At 57.3% G+C, this 20,999-nt stretch overlaps 6 protein-coding genes across 6 annotated transcripts; 5 read left to right on the top strand and 1 right to left on the bottom strand.

Annotated features, from left to right (window-relative positions):
• Positions 1-211: 211 nt before the first annotated feature.
• Positions 212-1,344, top strand: GGTG_00364 (hypothetical protein; the record flags this gene model as incomplete). Its single annotated transcript, XM_009218109.1, has 3 exons — positions 212-482; positions 809-900; positions 1,126-1,344. The coding sequence occupies 3 exons, from the start codon at positions 212-214 to the stop codon at positions 1,342-1,344; spliced, it is 582 nt and encodes a 193-aa protein (XP_009216373.1).
• An 894-nt stretch (positions 1,345-2,238) lies between these two features.
• Positions 2,239-4,286, top strand: GGTG_00363 (hypothetical protein). The gene is made up of 3 exons (XM_009218108.1): positions 2,239-2,368; positions 2,451-3,532; positions 3,607-4,286. Exons 1-3 carry the CDS (start codon positions 2,282-2,284, stop codon positions 3,887-3,889), a joined length of 1,452 nt encoding a protein of 483 aa, XP_009216372.1. The 5' UTR covers positions 2,239-2,281; the 3' UTR covers positions 3,890-4,286.
• Positions 4,287-4,542: 256 nt separating this feature from the next.
• On the top strand, positions 4,543-6,289 carry GGTG_00362 (arginase; the record flags this gene model as incomplete). The annotated part of the gene is made up of 8 exons (XM_009218107.1): positions 4,543-4,836; positions 4,952-5,048; positions 5,135-5,241; positions 5,319-5,472; positions 5,541-5,564; positions 5,638-5,659; positions 5,728-5,963; positions 6,015-6,289. 8 exons carry the CDS (start codon positions 4,543-4,545, stop codon positions 6,287-6,289), a joined length of 1,209 nt encoding a protein of 402 aa, XP_009216371.1.
• A 1,382-nt stretch (positions 6,290-7,671) lies between these two features.
• Positions 7,672-10,131, top strand: GGTG_00361 (C6 zinc finger domain-containing protein; the record flags this gene model as incomplete). Its single annotated transcript, XM_009218106.1, has 3 exons — positions 7,672-7,899; positions 8,037-9,693; positions 9,806-10,131. The coding sequence occupies 3 exons, from the start codon at positions 7,672-7,674 to the stop codon at positions 10,129-10,131; spliced, it is 2,211 nt and encodes a 736-aa protein (XP_009216370.1).
• A 5,672-nt stretch (positions 10,132-15,803) lies between these two features.
• Positions 15,804-16,534, bottom strand: GGTG_00360 (hypothetical protein; the record flags this gene model as incomplete). The annotated part of the gene is made up of 2 exons (XM_009218105.1): positions 15,804-16,045; positions 16,484-16,534. 2 exons carry the CDS (start codon positions 16,532-16,534, stop codon positions 15,863-15,865), a joined length of 234 nt encoding a protein of 77 aa, XP_009216369.1. The 3' UTR covers positions 15,804-15,862.
• A 2,536-nt stretch (positions 16,535-19,070) lies between these two features.
• On the top strand, positions 19,071-19,559 carry GGTG_00359 (hypothetical protein; the record flags this gene model as incomplete). Its single annotated transcript, XM_009218104.1, has 2 exons — positions 19,071-19,224; positions 19,495-19,559. The coding sequence occupies 2 exons, from the start codon at positions 19,071-19,073 to the stop codon at positions 19,557-19,559; spliced, it is 219 nt and encodes a 72-aa protein (XP_009216368.1).
• Between the last annotated feature and the right edge of the window lie 1,440 nt (positions 19,560-20,999).

Below are 20,999 nucleotides of genomic sequence, written 5' to 3'. Positions count from 1 at the left end.
ATAAAGTACTCTCCCGTCACGTCTAATCCCCCCTAACTTCTGTCTTTCCGATTTGAAAGCCGAATGGTATTGTCAGGTATCAGCTGCCCCAACCCGTCCAACTCCTGCCCAGACTTCATCATCCACTTGACTGCCTACCTACCTACCTACCTACTCGCTGGTCGCCTTGCACCCTTGGTCGCGTCAAACTACAGGACTTCGCCCACAGGAGATGCCTGGTGTTCCGCTCAGATACCCCTGGCGCGGTAGCCTGACGTGGCCACTGAAAGGTGACCCGCGCCGCTACAGCACCTTCCCGCCCTACAGAGATGGCCACCCTCTCGAGGGAATTGGAGGTAAAGTGGTCGACTGCACCAAAGCCTTTTTTGTGAAGCTATTTTGCATCGTGCGCTTGCTTCTTTGGAACTTCCCAGCCGGCTTGATCATTGGCACGGTTGCCGGCATCTTCGTCTGTAGGAATGGTCACATCAAGGTCTTGGAACGTATGTGCTTGCCTTTGAACGAGTCCCCGTCCCAGACCAGGCTAGCGCCTAGCAGTGCTGACAGATTCTTTGCAACGAGATCAGCACCGTCCATTTTCCTTGGCACGGAACTGAGGCCCTTGAAAACACGATTCCAAGCCGGCATTTCTCAAGGGACAGCTTCCTTGCAGTGGCCAGGATCAATCGTCGACCCCACCTGGGGTTCAGTTGGAGCCATCTGTAGGGAGCAGCTGTGTGCTTTTCACCCCTTTCAGAAGAAAAACAACTTAACAAATGGGGATCGATAGTCCGAAGTATTGTGATTTCTGAAGCTGAAGGCGTGACAGCTGGCCTCGGGAGAGATCACGTCCAGGTCTCAGAAGCGCATGGCGGTGGATACGTCGTCGATATTCTGGGAGTGGGCCACCTAGAATGCCTGGTAAGTACTGCCTCTGCGGTCTTCGTTCATAAGAAATACTGGATAAAATGGAATCTGACCACCCCGCTCGAACCCAGAACAAAATACACGAGGCGCTTCACTGCCAGACACATCACTCCAAGTCAAAATTAGGCAAGAGCTTCCCCCTGGGGAAAACGCACAAGGCAATCCTACTGACTGACAGTTATATTCGAAGCATACTGCCTCCAAACTATCCATCGACAGCTGATCTGCCGGGCCGACCTCGGGGTGCGTGGCCAACTCTGGTGGAACCGGTCAGATCCGCAACCAGGCCCAGATTTGGCCAGCGAACAGCACTCCTGTCATGACTTCCACGCTCTTCAGGGCCTTATCGAGCGGCGGCAGATCCCTCAGCAGATCCCTGCGGGCTATTACCTTCAGCCACGTCCCTACCAGATTCTCGACACCGAACCGTGGAGCTAACATCACTCGGACGCGTTGTTCGAGTACAGCGCTCTCTATCGGGGAAGCAGGAGCTGCCCAAGTAGAGTGCTCCCTGAGGGAAGCTGGAGCTGGCTGGCCTCTTGCCAGTTACGTGTGTAACCTAGAATCTGGTACACATTGCCATCATATCATTTTTGGTACCTTCTATGTTCCGGCCACACCTGGTTCCTACTGCCGCTTTGTCCACCGCCACGATACGAACAGTCCAAGCCATAGTCCCCTATTCGGCTTGCTGCAGTAGCACTGTTTTGTCCTACAAAAGGTACCACCAATGCGCTTTTGTGGGTATTCGTGTAACCACAATTGCACGTAAGCGGGTTTGAGCCCCTGTATAAAACCCGACCTACCCCCATTATAAGATTCTTTCAAGCCAACCTTCTTCCTTCGTCATTCTTCGTTTCTGCTTTGGCGCTGTCGGTCCCGGCAGTTACGGTAAGTCACTTCCCTGACCTTTCGAAAACGTAGCTGCGAAGCAGAGCCCGTTTGAAGGCCCTGTTTCTTATGCAGAAAACGGGATACCTTCCAATCTCACCCATCAGCATGCTCCCCTGCCAGATGTTGCTATTACGCTGGCAAGATCAAGCCATTTATGGTGAAAGCAGCACATAGGTCCCTTCCCTATTCCTTACGTGCTTACTCCTTTTCCCTTACGAATTTATGCCGCCTCTTGGTTGCCGCCAGCTGGGCGTGGCTTCCATGAATATGCATATTTCTCTCGCCTCTGCCCGGCCTTTTGATATCCCGCCCCGACTCTCAACTCTCGACGCACTAGCGCGATACCTATCTTATCTCTAGAGAACCTACCCCTACCCAAATATATATATCTACCACCCAAGCTACCTGCCTCCTCCACTTTCACAACCTTTAACCACAACAACCGTGGCTAACGTCGGCTTTTGCTATCCACGCCTTGAAAATGGCCAGCCTTTCTACCATCGTGCCCACTGCGGCCGATCTTGAGATCTGGATCGCTTTTAAGAAGGCATTCGGCTTGCCGGATTCTGTGAGTTTCCAAGCGATAAAACGAGGCTGATCTCTTTGACGGTATCAAAGTCTTATTTGCTAACACGATAAATACCGCCCAGTTGTCCGAAGCCTCATCAGCCTCTTACTCTGACAAACTAACCGACGACGAGTGCGCCAACGCCAGCCCTCGCCTGGATAGAACCGGGGCCATGGCGCGCCCCAGCGGACAGCGCAAGGAAGTCGTCTCTCACGAAGACATGGAGCCAGTCGACTATCGGCTCCTCGAGGGTACCTACTTGTCATCTCTGGAGTTCGGCCTGTCCCAGGTTCCTCCCGGAGAATCGATCAGATACCTCTTACGCCCGGAGAACCAGGTCGATCTCGAGCTCTCCAAGAAAGACCACGGTGATGATTGCCAGATCGGTGACGAGCCCACGGGTGGCGCTTCAGCCGAGGCCGAGAACAAAGCCCCAGAAACTGCTGAGATCCACCTCACTGGCAACGATTACGCCGATGCCAGTGACAGCACCACCATCGAAGGTGACTTTGAGGGCAAGCAGGATGCGGCACAAGACCGCAAGGGCTGCGATCAAGATGGCAACGGAGCCCAGCCCTCTCAGCCTCTCCAAAGTGCAAAGTCTGAGTCTGGTCAGGTCGTCGGCAGAGAAGATAGCGTTGACGCAGCTGGAAACAGCGCTGAGCTCAAGGCACCGGGAGACGTCAGCAGCGATGCTGCGTCTATAATCAGCACCGAGACTGCTTCTGACACTGACAGCGACGCTGCGTCTATCATCAACGCCGAGACTCCTTCTGTGACCGACATCGATGCGGCGTCCATCACCAACACCACTCCCGACGACAGTATTGTCGAGGAGACAGAGGTAGCCCAAGATGGAGAGGAGAATGAGCACGAAGCCAACACCGCGCAGATCGACTTGCCACTTGTGGTACCCATTAACGAGAAATTCGAAGTCCGGAACGCGTCCATGGGCGGCTCCGGAGCCTTTGCTCGCAAGGACCTCAAGCTTCATGACGTCATTCTAATGGAAAAGTACATCCTCACTGGCGACGGACTTACCATGCACAAGCAGTTCGCCGCACTCGACGCCATCGCCCAGCGAGTATACCTTTGCCTGCATCCGCACTGGCCCAGGGACGAACAGCCAGTAGAAATCCTCACTGCTATTTGTAACACCAACTCGTAAGTCCGAATCCAACTGCTCTTGACTTTGCTTTACGCTATCCCCTGAAGCTAAATATGTTCTCCGCTTGCAGCTTCAGCATCCCCGGCAGCAAAGCCGTCTTTCTGGTCGCGTCCAGGTTCAACCACAAGTGCCACAGCAAGTGCAACCTAACGTACTACTACGACAGCGAAAGCGAGATGCTGGTTATCTACGTGGCCGTCGACCACATTAGCGCTGGCGACGAGCTCACCATATCTTACGGCGCCTACCCACGCACGCTGTACGAGCAATACGGCTTTTTCTGCTCCTGCGGTGGCTGTGACGGCTATACCCAAGCCAAGGCCGACGCCGTCTCGCGACGCAACTGGATCTGAGGAGGCCGGTGATGCTTAGCACTCATCAACTTCTGCTACTAAGCCGAATTCCGCCTTGTTTCTGCTTGCGATTCTACTCACTCCTCCCCTACTTTTACTTTGATGCTGATTCTGCTCCGATATCTGCATCTGCGCCTTTTTAAACGTGGCATGTTTTTTTTTCCTACATTTCCCTTTCCTACCCGCTTCTACCATCTTCTTGATTCCTCTTCATTTTTTTCCCTTTTCGGGTCTCCTGAAGTTTCATAGAAGCACACTGCTCGGGGCTGGTGGGAATCTTCAGCTGCAAATATTCGAGATAAAAAAGGACAAATGCGAGAGGTTTCTCATTTATTTTTTTGTCAACCGGTGCTTATTTTCGGATTTCTCAGCTTCGTAGTCGGATAAGGTCGGGTGGAGGTCATTTACGTTTTGACCAATTGGGTGCTGCTACTGGGATGCATGGGATGGGCTGATTCATAGACACACAGCAAGCGGTAGCCCGTTTGGGAACATTTGATTGGCCTGGTAGTATCCTAGCAGGGACCAATCTACCTCGGTCAAGTTTGATAGCTACGGGTAGGCTCAAATACCGTAATATTGAAGTCACCAACCAGTGAGCTCATCCAAACCCGGCCACTATAATAGCCAGTCCCCTTCCCCGGCCTGCCGCCATGAAACCTCCTAGAACCCGGCTTCTTGCCATCCCCTTGCTGGCGCGGGGGCTGGCAGCAGCTTGGGAGTTCCCCAGCCCCGCCAGCCGCCAAATACCGCTGCGACAGGACTCCGGGGCGATCCACCCGCAAGGCGGCGGCGGCGACGACGACGTGGACATCATCCAGGGGAGCCAGTTCCACGGCCTCAAGACGTTTGCCAACCTACCCTACGTCAACTGCTTCTCGGACGAGCAGGCGGCCGCCAAGGGGAACCAGTACGACATCGCCATCATGGGCGCGCCGCACGATACGGTCAGTATGTCGCATTAGGCCGCCCGGCTCGCTGCGCTGTCCTTCTCCCCGCTTGCCTCCCTAACGCCTGCAGTGGCACACGGGGCGCCGTTTTAACTAACAGGGACGCCGCCAGACCGTGACGGGAAGGCCAGGGGCGCGCTACGGCCCCACCGGGATCCGGATCGGTAGCCAGAGGATGTCGCTGCTGGACACCTGGAGCGTCTACACGGGTGCGTTTTCGGCACTGCTGCGTTGGTAGCTGGTCTCGCGATGCTACTGTGCGCTTGCTGACCCCCTTCGGCTACGGCCTACCTAGGCAAGGGCATGGCGGACTCTTGGGCGACACTGGTCGACTGCGGAGACGTGCCCATGACGTGGCTCGACAACAATGTTGCGCTGAAGCAGCTCGACAAGGCCCATCGAGTGAGTGCTTGATCCACCACCCCGCGTGCCTGGTAGAGATGGGCTGCTGAACAAAAATTTCGCGAGTTGGCCCGCAGGTCGTCTCTGGAAGAGTTGCGTCGAATGTCTCGGTGTCCAAGACACCCCGAATCTTGACCCTCGGGGGCGACCACACGACAACCCTCTCGGCTTTGAGATCGACTTATCAGCGGTTCGGCCAAGTATCGGTGATTCACATGGACTCGCACATCGGTAAGCAAAATGGAATCCTGCAGCACCTGGCGATTTGTCTAGCTTGGCTAACACAACCATCCACTCAGACACTTGGGATCCCGAAGTCTTAGGTAAGTTGGATCCCATATGACTTATACAGCAAGACCGAGTGAAAACCTACGAACTGACGAGATATCGAGAAAGGCGGTGGGATATCTGACTATGCGTGAGTCGAATTCTATCTCTCAAGGCATCCCTCTGCCCGTGCCGACTGACAGTGCAGGGCGACACCAGCGGGCTAAACCATGGGACATTCCTGCATATTGCCCATGAGGAAGGTCTTATCAAAAACACTTCGATCCACGCCGGGATTCGTGGGCCTGTGATACGAAGAAAGGGGGACATTCGAAACGACGTCCGATGCGGGTTTGCTATTATCACGGCCAGGGACCTTGACAAACTTGGCGTAGACGGTGTCATCTCGCACATCAAGGAGAGGGTCGGTGACTCAAAGGTCTACATCAGCATCGGTGAGAAGCCTCTGCCATCCCGATAAAGCCAACCAGGCTGGTGACTAACAGCGGCAGACATCGACGTGCTCGATCCCGCCTTTGCGCCGGCGACTGGCACAGCTGAGCCCGGGGGGTGGTCGACCCGCGAGTTGCTCACCATCCTCGACGGCTTGACCGGTCTGCCCGTGGTCGGCGCCGACGTCGTTGAAGTCGCACCAGTCTATGACAATGACGGCGAGACGACCGTTTTGGCCGCGGCCGAGGTGGGGCTGAGTCTCCTGACGCTCATGGTGGATACTCCCGTGGCTTCAATCCAGGACGAGAGCGGCGAAACTGAACTTTAGCCGCGGCGGCCTGGCATTGCGGTGCCAAACGGGTCGACAAATGGCTGTGGCAAAAGGTTGGAATTCATCTCGACAACCTCGACTGTATCTAAACGACAGCAGTCGATTCCGATGAGCTGACTGGGGCTCGGACTCGTGCGGCTGGACATAGTAAAAGCGACATACCGCCGGGGGAGAGGCTGGACGGCCCCTCTTGCTTGAGAGAAACCTCTCCTTTGGCAGTCAATGGCTGCGTGTACGAAGACGGCCTTGACCCGCTGGTGGGTGGTGGCCTGAGGGGCCCCTTCACAAGCCTCCGCTTCTCAATGCCTGAAGTCATTTCCGCAGCCACCCTGTGCCCAACTCGCAGCGTGCAGGCTGGTGGGCCAGAGACGGTGCAGGTTGCAGGTCGACAGTCGACTTCGGCTTCCCGAGCACAGTAATTATGGCCGGGCAGCAAATGAGACGACGGGATTTACTAATGCGGCAAGCCGTAGCTCCGGGCGCAGAGCACTGCAGCACAGGCAGTCGAGCGGATGCAGGCCGAGGACAGACGAAGGCAAATCGGAGAAAAGCCTGGGCCGCCGACGTGCTCTCTGGCACTTCTGGCTGCGGGCTACCGTTGCCTGCTGTCGGACTGCCTGCATCAAGAAATAGCGGGCGGGGAAAGACGGTGGAGTGCGGGCGCTGCCAAGGCGGCGCAAAAGTGTGGCTGGAACAGGCCGGCTGCATCTCACACGTGATTGCCAAACGTAATGCGACGGTGGGCAGCCAACCAGGGCACGCGATCTCCAGGCTGCGACCCCGCTTCTGCGTCGAGTCAGGCACCATTGGGGATGGGAGCCGCTCGCAGCTGGTGGCCAGGGCCAGGAACCTGCTAGAGCGGGTACCCAAGGTAGGTCGCGCGCCGCCTCCCGCCCTTCGCTTGACTGATTGATCAAATGGCTTGACCGAACTTCCCCTCCCCCCTCCGTAGTCGGATCATCGCCCAACAATCTTTTGATTCAGCCGCCCGTTTGACACTGCTCCAAACCACACCCGCCACGTTTGCGCATCGCGACACCGGCGCCCAGAAGCGCCCTGGCTAAGGCAAAGGCACTCAGATGGCATCCACCATTGTACATATGCCAATTTGCTAATCAATCCACTGGAATCGCTTTCCGTCCCAAGCGCCAACGGTACCAGAAGACTGGGAAGGTGGACACGGGGAAAAAAGGTCGAGCGGGGAAAAAAAGGAAAGGAAAAAAGTAAGGAATAAAAAAAAGAATTAATCGGAAAAGGACTGCCCTCCGCTCCGTGCCCGGTCTGGCCCCCCAAAGCTTGCCCCTCGGAGTCATTGCGCGCCCTTATTCCCGGCACGGGTGCGCCAATCCCGCCCGCGCGTCACGTCGTCGGCCGTCGGCATGGATTCCGGCGCCGCCGGCTCGCTTAGCCCGACCAGCCCCGTCAGCGTACGGAGCCACGTCGGGGCCAATGGCGGTCCTAAGAGGAAGCGGAGCGTCGGCAACATGGCGAGCACCATGGACAGCAGTCCCGAGAGCCCCGGCGCCGACGACGAGCACGGCGATCACCACGAGAGGAAGCGCCAGCCCGGTGTGAAGCGGGCGTGCAACGAATGCCGCCAACAAAAGGTGAGTCAGCGAGAAGCCGGCACCGCCGCCCGGGTCGCCCCGTCCTGCTCTTGCTCTTGCACCTCCTCCTGCTAGCGTCGGTGTGGGCTTGGATAAACAGTCTTGCTGACCACACATGTTTGTCTCTGCCACTCCAGCTGCGTTGCGATGTCGTCCAAGAGCCGTTCCAGGGGTGTACCCGATGTAGTCGGCTCAAACTCGAGTGCAAGATCGAGTCCAACTTCAAACGCGTCGGGAAGCGTAGCAAACATGCCGAGATGGAAAAGGAGATCGACATGCTGCGTCGCGTAGTGCAGCGCGCACGCGCGGCGGGGTTCATTGAGGACGACGAGGACATGCACTCGCAGCTGCAGTCGCCTGTCATCAACAGCACATACACGCACACACGCAACCCGTCGCTGATGGGCTCTGATGAGGCCGTCTCGTCGCTACTTCACCTTAAGAGGGGTGGCTCCTATGCCATCCCAAGGATCGTCCGAAGCCTGGAGGACGTCCAGCTCACCGAGGACGCCGAGGCACAGCTGTTTGACGAGTTCTTTCGCTGCTATCACCCTTTGCTCCCATTCCTCAGCCCGCAGCAGACTGCCGAGCAGTACTACCAGCAGAACAGCCTCCTTTACTGGACCATAGTGTCGGTTGCCGCAAGGAGGTATCAGCCCGATCCAACCTTGCTGGGCAACATCTCCCGGCCCCTGACAAGGCTATTATGGACCACTATCGGAGAGGTGCCGGGCAACTACTGTGCCGTCAAGGCCCTCTGCCTTCTCTGCACCTGGCCTCTCCCCACGAGCACAAGCTCCGCGGATCCCACGCACATTTTGGGCGGCGTCATGATGAAAGTGGCCACCGGAATCGGCCTGCACCGCCCCATGCACATCAACGACTTTTCCAGAGTGCCAGTACAGCTCAATAAGGAGCAGCTGCACGACCGAGTCAGCACCTGGGCTGTGTGCAATATTGTGGCCCAGACGATCGGGACGGGCTACGGCCAACCTGCCTCGACCCTGTACGACTGGACCCTCGCGGTCAGGCCAGGCGACAGCGGACCTTTCCAGCTCTCGGCAGAGCTCGAGGCTCGGCTCCAGGTCGAGAGGTTCTGTGACAAGGTCTCCAAAGAGATGTACAGCAACGCAAGCGACCCGAGAGGGGTGGCCGGTGACGAGCATCGCGCCATCCTCATGCGCGTTTTCCGCCGCGAGTTCAATGAACTCAACGCCAACATCCTCTCGCGGAGCCTATCGCCCGTTGTGAACCTACACCTCAAGGCAGCCGGGCTCCACCTGCGCCTTGCTGGCTTCTTTGATTCCAGCAAGACCCCCTCATACCTGGACGACCTGAAGGAGCTGTACACCTCCACCACCAGCTTTCTGGAATTTGTCATAGACGGCGACATGGACGCCACGCCTTCGGATCAGGGCAGCAACAACGACCTGCTGAAATACGCGACAAACTACATCCAGCAAATGTTGGTGGCCGCCGGCTTTGTACTTCTGAAGCTCATGAGGTCATTCTTCGCCAAAATCATTATGGACCGCGGGCGCCTGCTCTTCCATCGGACCGTGCAGGCGATTCGGGCCACCAGCGTCACCAGAAACGACCTGAACTGGCGGCTGGCGGAGCTGATGGTGCAGATGTGGAATGGAGCGCGAGTGGACCAGTCGTTCCTCGACCAGGATCATATCGATGACAGCCTGCAACTCAAGGTTCGCTGCAGACACAGTATGAGTCTAGTTTTCGACTCAATATGGCATTGGAGAGAGGAGTACGAGGCTCGTGGCCGAGGCTCCCTGGATGGTGAGGATGCCCGCAATGTCTTGTCTTTTATTATTTGTTCTTTCTCGGAGCCACTGGCATCGAGCCCGGTGGCTGGCATGGCGGGATCCACTGACTTGGCTGCGAACAACAGCACTGAAAAATCCTACAAACCCAGATTCGGCAAACGAGTCGTCGGCATCATCAACACATCTCGACAGCACCTTGGTGCCGCCCTCGCACGGGCTGCCAGCGAACCTCCTCGGTGGGCCTTCCAACGGTGGCGGCGCCGCGGCCGGAGGTCTGACGCCTCTGGGCGCTTCGGGCCTTGGAGGCGGCGGACAGAGCTCCATGTTGGGAGCTATTGCCTACGACTCGAACGCAAATGCCTACGACTTCTTCGACCCACAACACTGGATGCTCGATAACCTCATGGACTTCCCATACGCGTTTGGCACCGTCCAGGCACTTGAAGGTTAGGAGCCGGCTTGGTCTAATGCCAATGAACCAGGTAGCCACACGATACACGGCAGCGACGACGGCATTGGACCAAGTGACTTCTCAGGAGTTTCCTAAACGACTGCCACGACCCGCCGACAGGTGGTGGCCAAATCCCAAATAGTTTGTTCTGAATGTTTGCGCTTGAAAAATGAACGAATACCCCTCCCCTTTACCTAATTTCTCCCAACACTATATATCCTCTCTTGTCGGCTCGCGGTCCTTGGGCAGACTTTCCGCAACGTTGTAGGCTGCGAGCGAGTACAGGTCATCTGGGCGGAGGCGGCGTCATGATGGGTAGCGGATATCCAGCATGGGCATGTGGCAATAAATCAATGTGATAGTAATGCGTGCCGCTGTTGCAAGGCGCGTTTATGTTTACCCAGTTCCTTGGAAGAGGCCCCCTGCGACGTTACGTGCGTGCTGTTTTCATGGGGTCGCCAAGGCAGTGCCAGGGCTCGATTGCCCGTTGGCCGGCGATGCGGCGCTGCTGCTCTGTGATGGAGCTGGCGATCTCATCGTGTCCACTGCATGCGCCACTTGGGCGGCATGGCCAGTGCTACCGTATCCAGCGTCCGCGCCGGCGAGGTCGGGGGTTTCCCGGGCTTGGGACAGATCCCGAGCCCTGTTGGTAATATTCTTCTATTTCTGGAGGGATCAAGCACGAGGATGGATGTGAACAAAAAAACATGGGTTTTGTCGCGATGGCCTCACGCCCTCCACCAGCCCACCAGCAACACACCCCCCACGCTTTTCAACCTTGGCTCGCCCAGCGAGATGAGTAGGGACGGCCAACGGCCGACTCGGCAGCGCCGCCGCCTCCGTTATCACCAGACGGGGTGTGTGAGCATGTTGCACTTGACTACCCAGGAACCTCACACTCGCACCTTCTTGCGGGGATCAGGGGTGGGGTATGATATTGCGGCAAAGCTGAAGAACGGAAACGGAGCGTCTTGTTTGGTTCGGACGAGCTGCATTGTCACCTCGCGCCATTTTAGGGTTCCGCTTCCTCGGGACGCTGCTTTCCATTGCTGCCGTGGCGTGGGAATAAAAAGCACAGGATACGAGAGGGAAAGTCTATTGTGTTTGGGTGTGCCACACACAGCTTCTAGGTTGCATTTGGATCTCGGTCGCCATGCTGCCGCTATTGATGGACCAAGGCTAAGAAAGGCGCGCGCTAGACTGAATGGTTGCCCCTCACCAGGCGCTAGTTTTTCTTCCTCTTCTTTTCTCGTTCGCCGGTCTCGACCAAGATTGTGACTTGATACCTGGTGCTGTCTCTGGCATGCGGCACATGATGACTTCCTCTCCACCACCTCCCACGCACCAACCCCAGCCAATTTCCAGAATGGGAAGGGCGAGTCAGGTTGCGTGTGGTGGGTGGGTGGCACACACGACAAACACCCACTGTCCAAACCCTGCAGTAGCGCCGCGTCGGGGACAATTCGTCGCGATTTGAGGGCGAATCGGTCCCGGACGGCCGCGGTCCCGGATTTGCTCTGTCAGTCCCCATGAGGTATAGCAGTTTGGGGGAAGCTCCTGGTTAGGTCGTTGGACTTCCTATCGAGAGCCGGCGCAGCAACCTATTTTTCTCGTCATCTTGATGGGGCTGATCGGAGCGATGATAATGAGGGAGGAGGGAGGGAACGTTTGTTGGACGGCGAGGCCGTGGCGGCGGCAGCGGGGTATCATGGTAAGGGCCACCAGCCAGCCTCGTCGGACTTATCCGTGGTGGCGTCTCTCTTTTTTTCCCCCGCCCGACGTTTGATTTGAGGGGCAACATGGTCAATCGATGCCGAAAGTTTATACACATGGCATTCCGCCGTAGTGTCCGACGCAAGGGCTAACGAGGGGCAGAAAAACACACACACACACACACACATCTCACATTCCACGGGCTGCGGGCGTTGGTGATGTATTGATACATTCCTTAGACATTTTTTTTTACACGCAGTCTGGTTAGGTCTGGAAGTATTCGGTACAAGCTGGCTACCACGGGCGCATCTCTAGCTTTAGGCGTCTCAGGAACGGAAGTTTGGATGCCGTTATTGAACAAATGTCTGATGGATGTGATTGATTGTCATAATACCCAGATTGTTGGCGGCGATTCAATCGGTTGGAGACTCAGCACTCTAACAGTTTCTCTTGTCGAATGCGTTCATGGGCCCAGCCATCTCGGCGCCAAGGCTCATGACTGGCGGGCAGGCAGGCACCTGAGTAGGCAGCAAGTTTGATGCGGCAGACAGTATTGAAGTGACACACATATCACGCGCACAGCCAGCCAGCCAGCTCAGCCTGGCGGTATCTCAGTCGGTCCAGACGAGGCTACTTTTTCCACTGGCCCATCCGGCCGTCTTCTTGATAGCTGCCTAGCCAGGGACCCCGAAGCGGCGGTGGGAGAGAGTCGGCCTTGCGGGATGCCTTGGGACGCGGGGATCTTGCGCTGGGCCCCGCAGCCATTGCCCCGACGTCCTCCCCCGGACCCGGTGCTTCGTCCGGGGCTTGGCCACGGCGGCCGGTCAGGACGGCCGCCCTCTGGAGTAGGTAGGGTTGGGAATATGTGGGGGGATGTTCTTGATTGGCACCTAGGTATGCAGGTCGCCCAAATGGCCGCCGAGGCTCAGCTGCTGCTGCACCTCATCGACGACCCAGGCAGGCACCGATACGCCACATTCTGCTTACCTGCAAAAACCCCCCCGGACAGGACCGTCATGGACTCGGCGCAGCTGCGGATGCTATCCATCACATGTCTCTTTTCTACGCTCGACGTACGTCTTTTCTTTCCCGTCACGAGTTTCGAAGTGGTGAAAAGCCAAGGTTGGTGGTGACCTCCCCTGAGCACCAGCCCGTTTCGAGCATCTGCTCCCTAGGTTGCCGCCTTATGTGGCTTCGCCGCAGGACTGCCTGAGGGCAACCCTCCTGTGGGAAATCACCCTCATCAAAAAAGAAAATCCAGATCTCGCCCGTCGACCAACAGCCGACATTACAAACACACGCTCCTGGTGATCACTCTGAAGTCCAGGCCCGGTCTCCCCTTGTCATCTAGGCCATGTCCCGGCTATAGGCGGACCTTGTCGGCTAGAGTCGATGTCCAAGATCGAGACTGCCTATCATTTACCTAGGTACTTAGCTAGGTACTCACCTAGCCAGCAGGGGGGTATTTTGTGAATGGCCATCCATGACTTGCGGTCAATGCTCCTGCCGTCTTTTTGTCCTGTCAATAAATCCACCGTGGCGCACCGGGGCGGGGGACGTGGACACGATGCCCACCATCACCACCACCGCAGAGTGACAAAGGGAGTGTTGAGTGTGCACGGTACCCGTCTCTGCCGGCGACGGTCTCACTCGCATGCGGGTGGAGGTTGCTGTCGCCCCGATCAGCAGAGCGGGCTTTGCCTGCCGTGCAAAGTCCCGCCAACCCCTCGCGTCTATCGTCGCAGCAGCGGCTAATCCAGACGGTTTGTATGTGGTGGTTCCGCATGGCGTCTGTCCGCCTCTGGCTCGTCCAACCAGAGCACATGCCCTCCCTCCCTCCAAGGAGAGAGACGTGGCATCAGGCGGCGCTTGCTCGACACACCACTCCGTTTCTCTACCTCCCCCTCCCTTTTCCCTCCTCCTCCTCCATCTTCCCCATCAAGCCGCGGCGGCGGGCGTGTAATGTCGACTGCGGTTGGCCCTCCTCGGGGCAGTGCACAACGACAAGTCCCCTACTCCTTCGTCTTGTTGTAATCTTCTTTTGTGGCGCTCGCCCACCCAGCACCACTTCAGTGTCGTGCCGCAGCCGCCCGCCCGCTCGCCGGCAGTCCCCTGATCCCGACCGATATGTGGACGCTTCATAGGTCGGCGGCCATTATTGCGGGCTTTTTTTTGTCGTCTTCTGCTCAACCTTGACTCTTCTTGAGCGAATCAAGGACGACGAGTGGTGCTGGGCCCGCCCCGTTCCCACCGTCTAAAAAGGTAAGCCATCGTCTCATCTCCGCCTAATGCAGGCACGGGCTTTCTGCTGGTGCCCAGTTTCTAACCGCTTTCCCTCTTTCTGCTGCCCCCCTTGAGCTCGCCTCAACAGACTTTACGGACGTACCACGTCAACCTACTCCTTGAATACGTAGGTACCCACCTTACTCCTGTCAGGCAGAAGACCAAGATAGAGTACGGGTCGTTTCCCAGCTGCTAGCCCCATGCCTCCCTTGTTCGGCGATCAGCGCCTCGGTCGTCTCCAAGTGGCTCACTCGCCCTCCGACCTCTGCAGATGAAGCAGTGGTAGAACACTGTTGAGCGCATGGCTGGTGGCTCAGGAAGCCTCCTTCGTGTGCTACGTGGACATTGCGGTGTGGTCGATGACACGGCTCTGGAAACTCTGGGCCCGTCGGGAGAGGCGCAGGGGGTGAGGCAGCAAGGTTCTGGGCTCTGGGCTCTGAGGACAGCGCCTCCTCCACAATGCATGCCTGCCCGTCCCTCCCACCCTCTAGCCATTATGCGGTTCGGAGCCATCGAGCCGTTGAGAAGAGTTCTGTGCCTGATTCGACACCTGAGCGAGGGTGCCTGCCTGCCTGCCTACACACCACCACCACCACCATCACCACACTCGCAAGAGAGTGTGCGCCCACACCCTTCGTTCCCCCTACCGCAGATAAGCCGCTATGACTTAGCCCTACGCGGCACATGCACGATGCAAGGATTTCTAGTCCGTAGCTTGGAAGACGCAGTCGACACGCTTGAGCAGGTGCCGAAAATAAACAATCGGCTCCCTACAGAAAGGCCTCCCGAGTCCTGCTTGACCGACGACCGACTAGCGTGGCTCCCCTTGCAGGTTGAGGATGAGGGTGACCGGCGGACAGATTCTCTATGTTGCCTTTTCTCCCGGCTTGAGATGACGGAGAGGAGAGAGGGCAAGGAAAAGGCGCGGGGTGGGAATGACTTTGGGGGAAATCAGAATAGCAAGCGAGCGGCAAAATTTGACAGGTGGGCCGCAACCTCCTTGATGGCTCCCTTTTTTTCACCTGTACTTTTTTCCCCGTCGAGAACGCGCGGACAGCACGAGACATGGGAAAGCTCATCAGGGATTGACTCCAGGCAGGTACCGGGGTGTGCCCCAGGTGGTATTCATGGACTAGAGACCAGAGGGACGAGAGTGCGCCAGGGAAAATCATCGGCTCGACGGGAACAGAGATAGGTGGCTGTGCGGGCGCGAGTGTGTGGGTGAGACGGATGAGAAGAGGGTGGGTGGGTGAGAACCCTCCCGCGGAAATCGTAGAGACGGGCAGGGAAAACGGTAGTGATGACAGGGCGGGAAGGGTGGAGAGCAGAGAAGGTACTGTACGTGATAATTGGAAGAACTCCTGGCCTTGGGAGATCAGCCATGCTGGGCGGTGGAGGTACGCACAGTCAGTACCTACAGTACATGATATGACCGTCCAGTAACCCTTGTGCGGGTACCTACCCTACCGTAAATATGCCTGGAGGCTTGCTGCTGGACCGTGTCGACCTTCCCGAGTCTCCAGCGGGTGGGTAGGATGCTGCCTGGTACTTGTGACGGGGTCAGGCATGGCTGGGTCCCTGACGGCTACCGTCGCTCCATCTTCCCGGACAGAAACCCACGAGCCGCCGGCTGACTGTATGGCTGGCTGGGCGCTGGAATCACCCGCGCTGCCTGTCTGCGCAAGGTCATTGGCCCGCGGCTATGACTGTCCTCGGCTCGCTTGTGCGCGAGCTACTACATCGTCAATAGTGAGGCGTCAAGCGAGCGACCAAGTCTGGGTGGGGGGTTGATCAAAGCAAGAGAATCAACCTCAGGACCCTGCCTCTCCGTGCCGTTTATCGTCCGGCCACCTGACCCAGTACAAACTCTGCTCAGGCCTTCCCGCTCGCCCGCTCGCCCATCCTTGTCGCATTGCTGCTGCTTGGATGAAGCTTCAGCAGCAAGTCCAACAGCAAAAGCTCACGGGTACGCCACCTCTGCCGGGCGCCCGAGATGATGGCGCACTGCGGCCGCGAAGTCTCCTGCGCTAGGGGGGCCCAGGACAGGGGGGCAGCGAGTCCAAGGCATGTGGACCGGTGGATCGTTCGCCTCCGCGCCGAGGATCGCGGTCATGTGAGACTTGGTTGTTTCATCAAACCTCAACGAAGAAGCCTCACACTCTTCTCTTGATTCATGCTTGCTGCTCTGTTCTGTCCACTGTTACTTTTGGCTTATTGTATCCATGTGGGCAAAAAGAAGAAGGAAATGTGGGGAGGGAGAAGAAGGTGGCCGAGCTTGATGACCAGCTGGAGCTTGTTCTACGCAAGGTATGCAAAAGAAAAGAGGAAAAGAAAAAAGAAAAAAGAAGCCGCTCACCAATAGGGTGCGCCATCTGCCTCCCGAACAAGAGCCGTTGCCGGAAGACATGGTGGGCACGGATGTCAGGGATAGAGGAAGGACTCTGCAGCGACACCAGAAGAAAACCCGACGAGCGAGCGAGAAGGAATGTTGGGCAGTACAGCACAGTACTGAGCATGGGGGATCGGGAGGGACAGGCTGAGCCCAGGCAGGACTGGGCCAGGGAAAGACGCAGACGAGAGAGACGAGAAACGGCACAGGTGACTTGTCGGCCGAAACCAACGCCTCAACGAGCAGAATCTGAAGGTTGACCCCTTGGCGCCACCGAGAGCGATCTCCTGCACCCCATCGTAAATTCCCGAGATTAAAACGGGAAAGGATCCAATCACTCTCATCTCGAGAAGGGTTTGAGGGTGCTTCCCTGCCGTCACTTCTTTTGCGCCTTTTTTTTTTTTTTGCTTCTTCTCCCCTTCATCGCTCCAACGCCTCTCATGGAACATCGGCGACCGCAATCTCACAACCCCATCTTTCTTTCCCGTGATGCAATCTATTTTGCCACCTCTCAACCTTCCAAGATTGGGGGTGGTGTTGGGTCACGGACCACGGGATGGCTGGCTGTGGACCCCCTCCCCCAAGCCCCAAGATTGTGTGCGTGTGCTGTGTCGATGTCGTGCCTGTCCTTGTTTTTCCTTACCCCGTCGGGGCCGAGGGGATGGCACTGTAGACTGAGTCCGTTCCGTCAAGACGAGAAACCTGGTCGGCTTGAAGGGGCCGTTGGGCCTGGGGGGCTCACGGACGCCTGGACCGAAGTGACCGGGTTCTTTTTACATTGCCGAGTAGTAATATTGCCTTTGGGCACATGAGGACGGCCTGCAGCGTCTGCCAAAGTACTTTGTGATAAAAACGCTCATATCGATCGGACGCATGACAAATACCATCGCCCGCACTCCGAGCCTTACATCTTCCAATTTTGTGCGAGGTGGTGTTACATGACATGCCCCACAAACGCTAGTATTTAGTCCTGGGATCGTTGGCTTCCTTTGCCGGCTTTCCCTCAATCCGACAGATTGCACCTCCGACAAATTCTCCACTGCCACTACCTGTTGGACTCCCCTCTCGTGGGGCTTCAAACGCTTCTCTGGCTCATCCGGCAAGGAGGAGGGGGCGAGAGATCTACCAACTGGAGAGTGTGACGGTCACATCGCGCCGTTTGTTCCACGCTCTTCCATATACCATCCCACAATATCTAGAGCGCACCAGGACATTGTTACATACACACACATACATACACACAAACACACACACGATCAGTACACGATCAGCACACCCACAAGGACGAGCTTGGCTTCAAAACAAGGCTACAGACGGAAGCTAGCAGGGCCGCCAGTAAAATCGAGGACTCAGGAGGAGCCTTCTTTCTTTCAAGCGGGGCGGGCGGCGCTTGTTTCTGCACGCAACGGTACGTTGGCGCGGTAAAGTCAGGTGGCTCGGCTCTCTCCTCTCCTCGCCCCGCGCGCCTCTCTGTCCATAGACATGGCGAGAAACAGCCGCGGGCGGCTGTGTTGGCGCGGTGGGACAAGGACAGAGAGAGGGCCCAGAAGTTCCACTCGAGGCGTGCGTGCGTGTATACGTGTGTCTTTGTGATCTGGTCGTCGGGAGTGAGGGTCGAGTGCGCATAGCCGCTCGCTTCCTTAACTGACGTGGTCACCTGTGATGACCCAACTGCCTGCCGGGGCTGGTAGCCCCAGGATACCCTAATAAAGGAGGGAGGGAGGGAGGGGCGAAGCAAATAATGTGTTTGTTTGCATAATCATGGCATGGCAGAGTGAGAGATTGTATTTATTTCCATGTTATGCGTCATGGTATGGAAAGGTAGACTGGTACAGACGGTCGAGAGAGAAAGGGGAAGGCGGCCGATCAAGAGACCATGGTTGGGGCGCGCCTCTGACCCTCCCAGGCAGGACGCAGGGAAGAGCGGACGTGCAAGGTACCCAGAGTAGGCAGACTCACACGTTGCCGCCTGGGACCCGAGGAACTGGCACCAAACATCTCAAGTCACGACCAAGAGGTGTCAGGTCTCGTTTCTGCAACAAGACCCTCATCAGTTGAGCCCCCCTCCCCATTTCTGCAGCGCCCCTCCCCAGCCCAAAGGCCCCAAACCCAAAAGGCCCAGCCCCCGGGCCTCGGTCGCGAGGGTAAACTAATGGGCCGACTATCGTGGCCAGGTCGCAACCCTTCGGACGCACGCCGGCGCTTCATCCATTCTGTCGGGACGCGCTAGGTCCAAAAGGGGCACCTCGTGTGATGTGGTATTGCGGCGTGGCCGTGGGCCAGCAGGAGCGGAGCGGGAGAAAAAAAAGTATAGCGAAGCAGGGAAAAGAAAATAACAACAGCAACAACAACAAGCAACATGCCAAAAGCAGGAAATGGGGCTCCACGGCACGAACGGGCGGTCATTGCTTGACCTGTTGTGGTTGGATGGCTCGGATTCTGAACCACGACGGCCGCTTGGCAGAGGCAGGTTGTAAAAATGGGTAAATACGGTGTACCTAGTCAATGCTGCCGCTGCTTCTGCTGCTGCAAGGCATCCGCCGTAGTAGTCAAGATGGGCTCTGCGGACAACGCAACCCGCCGCCGCCGTGAGACGGAGACTACATTGCCCACACGTAGCCTAGGCGGACGGGTCTCGTGTGGTATTATTCATACGCCGACGCGAGGATCTTGTTACAAGACCCTTTTTAGCGAGTCCATCGGGAGGGGTGTGTGGTGGTGGTGGTGACTTGGCCGCTAGAGCTCATCTGAATGGACATGGAACGGGGATTTATTGGAGAGGGCACAAGCAGCTATCCGGCAACGCAAGCAACAGACGCCGTCGCGGTCTTGGCTGCGTCTTTTGATCATCGTCGGCCCGCCCGACGAGTTGGATGACAAGCGGGGAGGGGGGGGGATAAAAGCCGGAGGAAGCAAGGAGACGAAGCAAGGGTGTGCTGCCCCCCCTAGCAGCTGGGAAACACTAACACCAGCACCAGCACTACGTAGTACGTCTAGCACCATCACCACCACTTATGACGCGAAGACGAAAAGAGGTAGATGAAGCGAACAAGGTGGGAGGAGAGGGCGGGCACGGGGTGCCGGACAAGGCATTGCGGCAGGCAGGGGATGAAGGAGGGCAAGCACGGTTTTGCAAGCCTTGGTATGCCGGGTACCGTACTCTGAAAGAATGGGTGTGCTGCTGCTGTTCTAGTGAGAAGGAAAAAGGTAAAAGCAAGGGTTGGAAATGAATAAAAACGCGATAAAATCAACAGCCGAGCGAATTTGGGGGCCGGGCCTATGCCAGCTCAGACCACGGGATGGAGACAGGAGTGGATCCCAGCAGGGCTCTCGAGCAACGGGAGCCAGTGGACCGACCCGACCGTTCGGGTCGGCGCTTCGATGCATGTCTTAAAACGCGAATAGCGGCACCCGCCTTTGCGCCAATTTTGCGCCAGCGCACCCGCGTCTCCATTCGCTGGGTCGGTCCGGGCGAGGATGGGAGGAAGGAAAAGAGGGACTCACACACACTCTCTCTCATACACACACAGTTTAAAGTCTGGGGGTTACCGAACGCCCCCCGAACCATCCTCTCCTCTAATCGCCATTCGGGGTTCCTCCCCTCATCGGTCGTAGGGATCATGTAATTTTCATTCGCTTTCAGATGAGCCAAACTCTAAATCCCGACAGGGGGACCCCAAGAGTCAGGTATCAACCCAATACAAGCGCCCTAGTAGCTTGCCTACCTCGAGTAGTCTAGAACCCAATTTTGTTTTCTTTCGCTATCACAGAATTACTGCCTGCCCCTACACACGGACCTTGTATCTGTCTGTGTGCCTTGCACATGGTTACGATCATGACCAAGACCCAACGACTGGCGGATCGAAGGCCATGGTCGCGGTGGCAGCGCAAGGCAGCACCGCCGGAAAAAAAACCCCCGCATCGCTACAGACGATCAGCGACCCCGAGTCTTTGGTCACGAGAACAGGGGATGGACAGATGCCGTGCAAGGAGGAATACCCGACGGAGAGGGAGAGAGCGAAGTGACCGCATATCTGGCCGGGGCAGCCCGGCCGACTGCGGCGAGCAAACCGGGCCCAGATGGCAAACAAGGCTGTGCCGCTGCGGCGCCGCAACGGAGGTGCCTACCTGCCTGCCTACCTATAGTAGGTACCAACCTACCTACCTGGGCTGGGTTGCATGAGGGAGGCCAGCTTTGGCAGCCCGCCCAGGATATTGACCGCAAGGGGACAGACGGAGTGACAATGAGAGAGTCGAGAAACAGGAAAGCCGCCTCGTCGCCCCTCACCCTTCTCCCGTTCCCTTGGGTCAATGGCCGGATGCAGCAAAGTCAGCGTCGCATTTCTCGCTTGCGCTGTCGCGAAAACGGACACAGAGGCGGAGGCAGAGGCGAGAGACGGTGGGCGGCGACAGCCGACCAAGCCAATTGGCAGGAGGAGGGGCGCGTCACATCTCGTGTATTCTGCACACCACACACTTGCCA

This window comes from Gaeumannomyces tritici, assembly GCF_000145635.1.
Source record: "Gaeumannomyces tritici R3-111a-1 unplaced genomic scaffold supercont2.1, whole genome shotgun sequence".
Classification (NCBI taxonomy): domain Eukaryota; kingdom Fungi; phylum Ascomycota; class Sordariomycetes; order Magnaporthales; family Magnaporthaceae; genus Gaeumannomyces; species Gaeumannomyces tritici.
The sequence above is the reverse complement of the archived record's forward strand: the minus strand, read 5'-3'. Positions and strand labels throughout refer to the sequence as shown.

Excerpts from the sequence above, each read along its gene's own strand:
- GGTG_00363 (XM_009218108.1), top strand. The coding sequence starts at position 2,282 with ATGGCCAGCCTTTCTACCATCGTGCCCACTGCGGCCGATCTTGAGATC. Across the intron at positions 2,369-2,450 it reads CATTCGGCTTGCCGGATTCT|TTGTCCGAAGCCTCATCAGC; the intron begins GTGAGTTTCCAA and ends AATACCGCCCAG. Across the intron at positions 3,533-3,606 it reads GCTATTTGTAACACCAACTC|CTTCAGCATCCCCGGCAGCA; the intron begins GTAAGTCCGAAT and ends CTCCGCTTGCAG.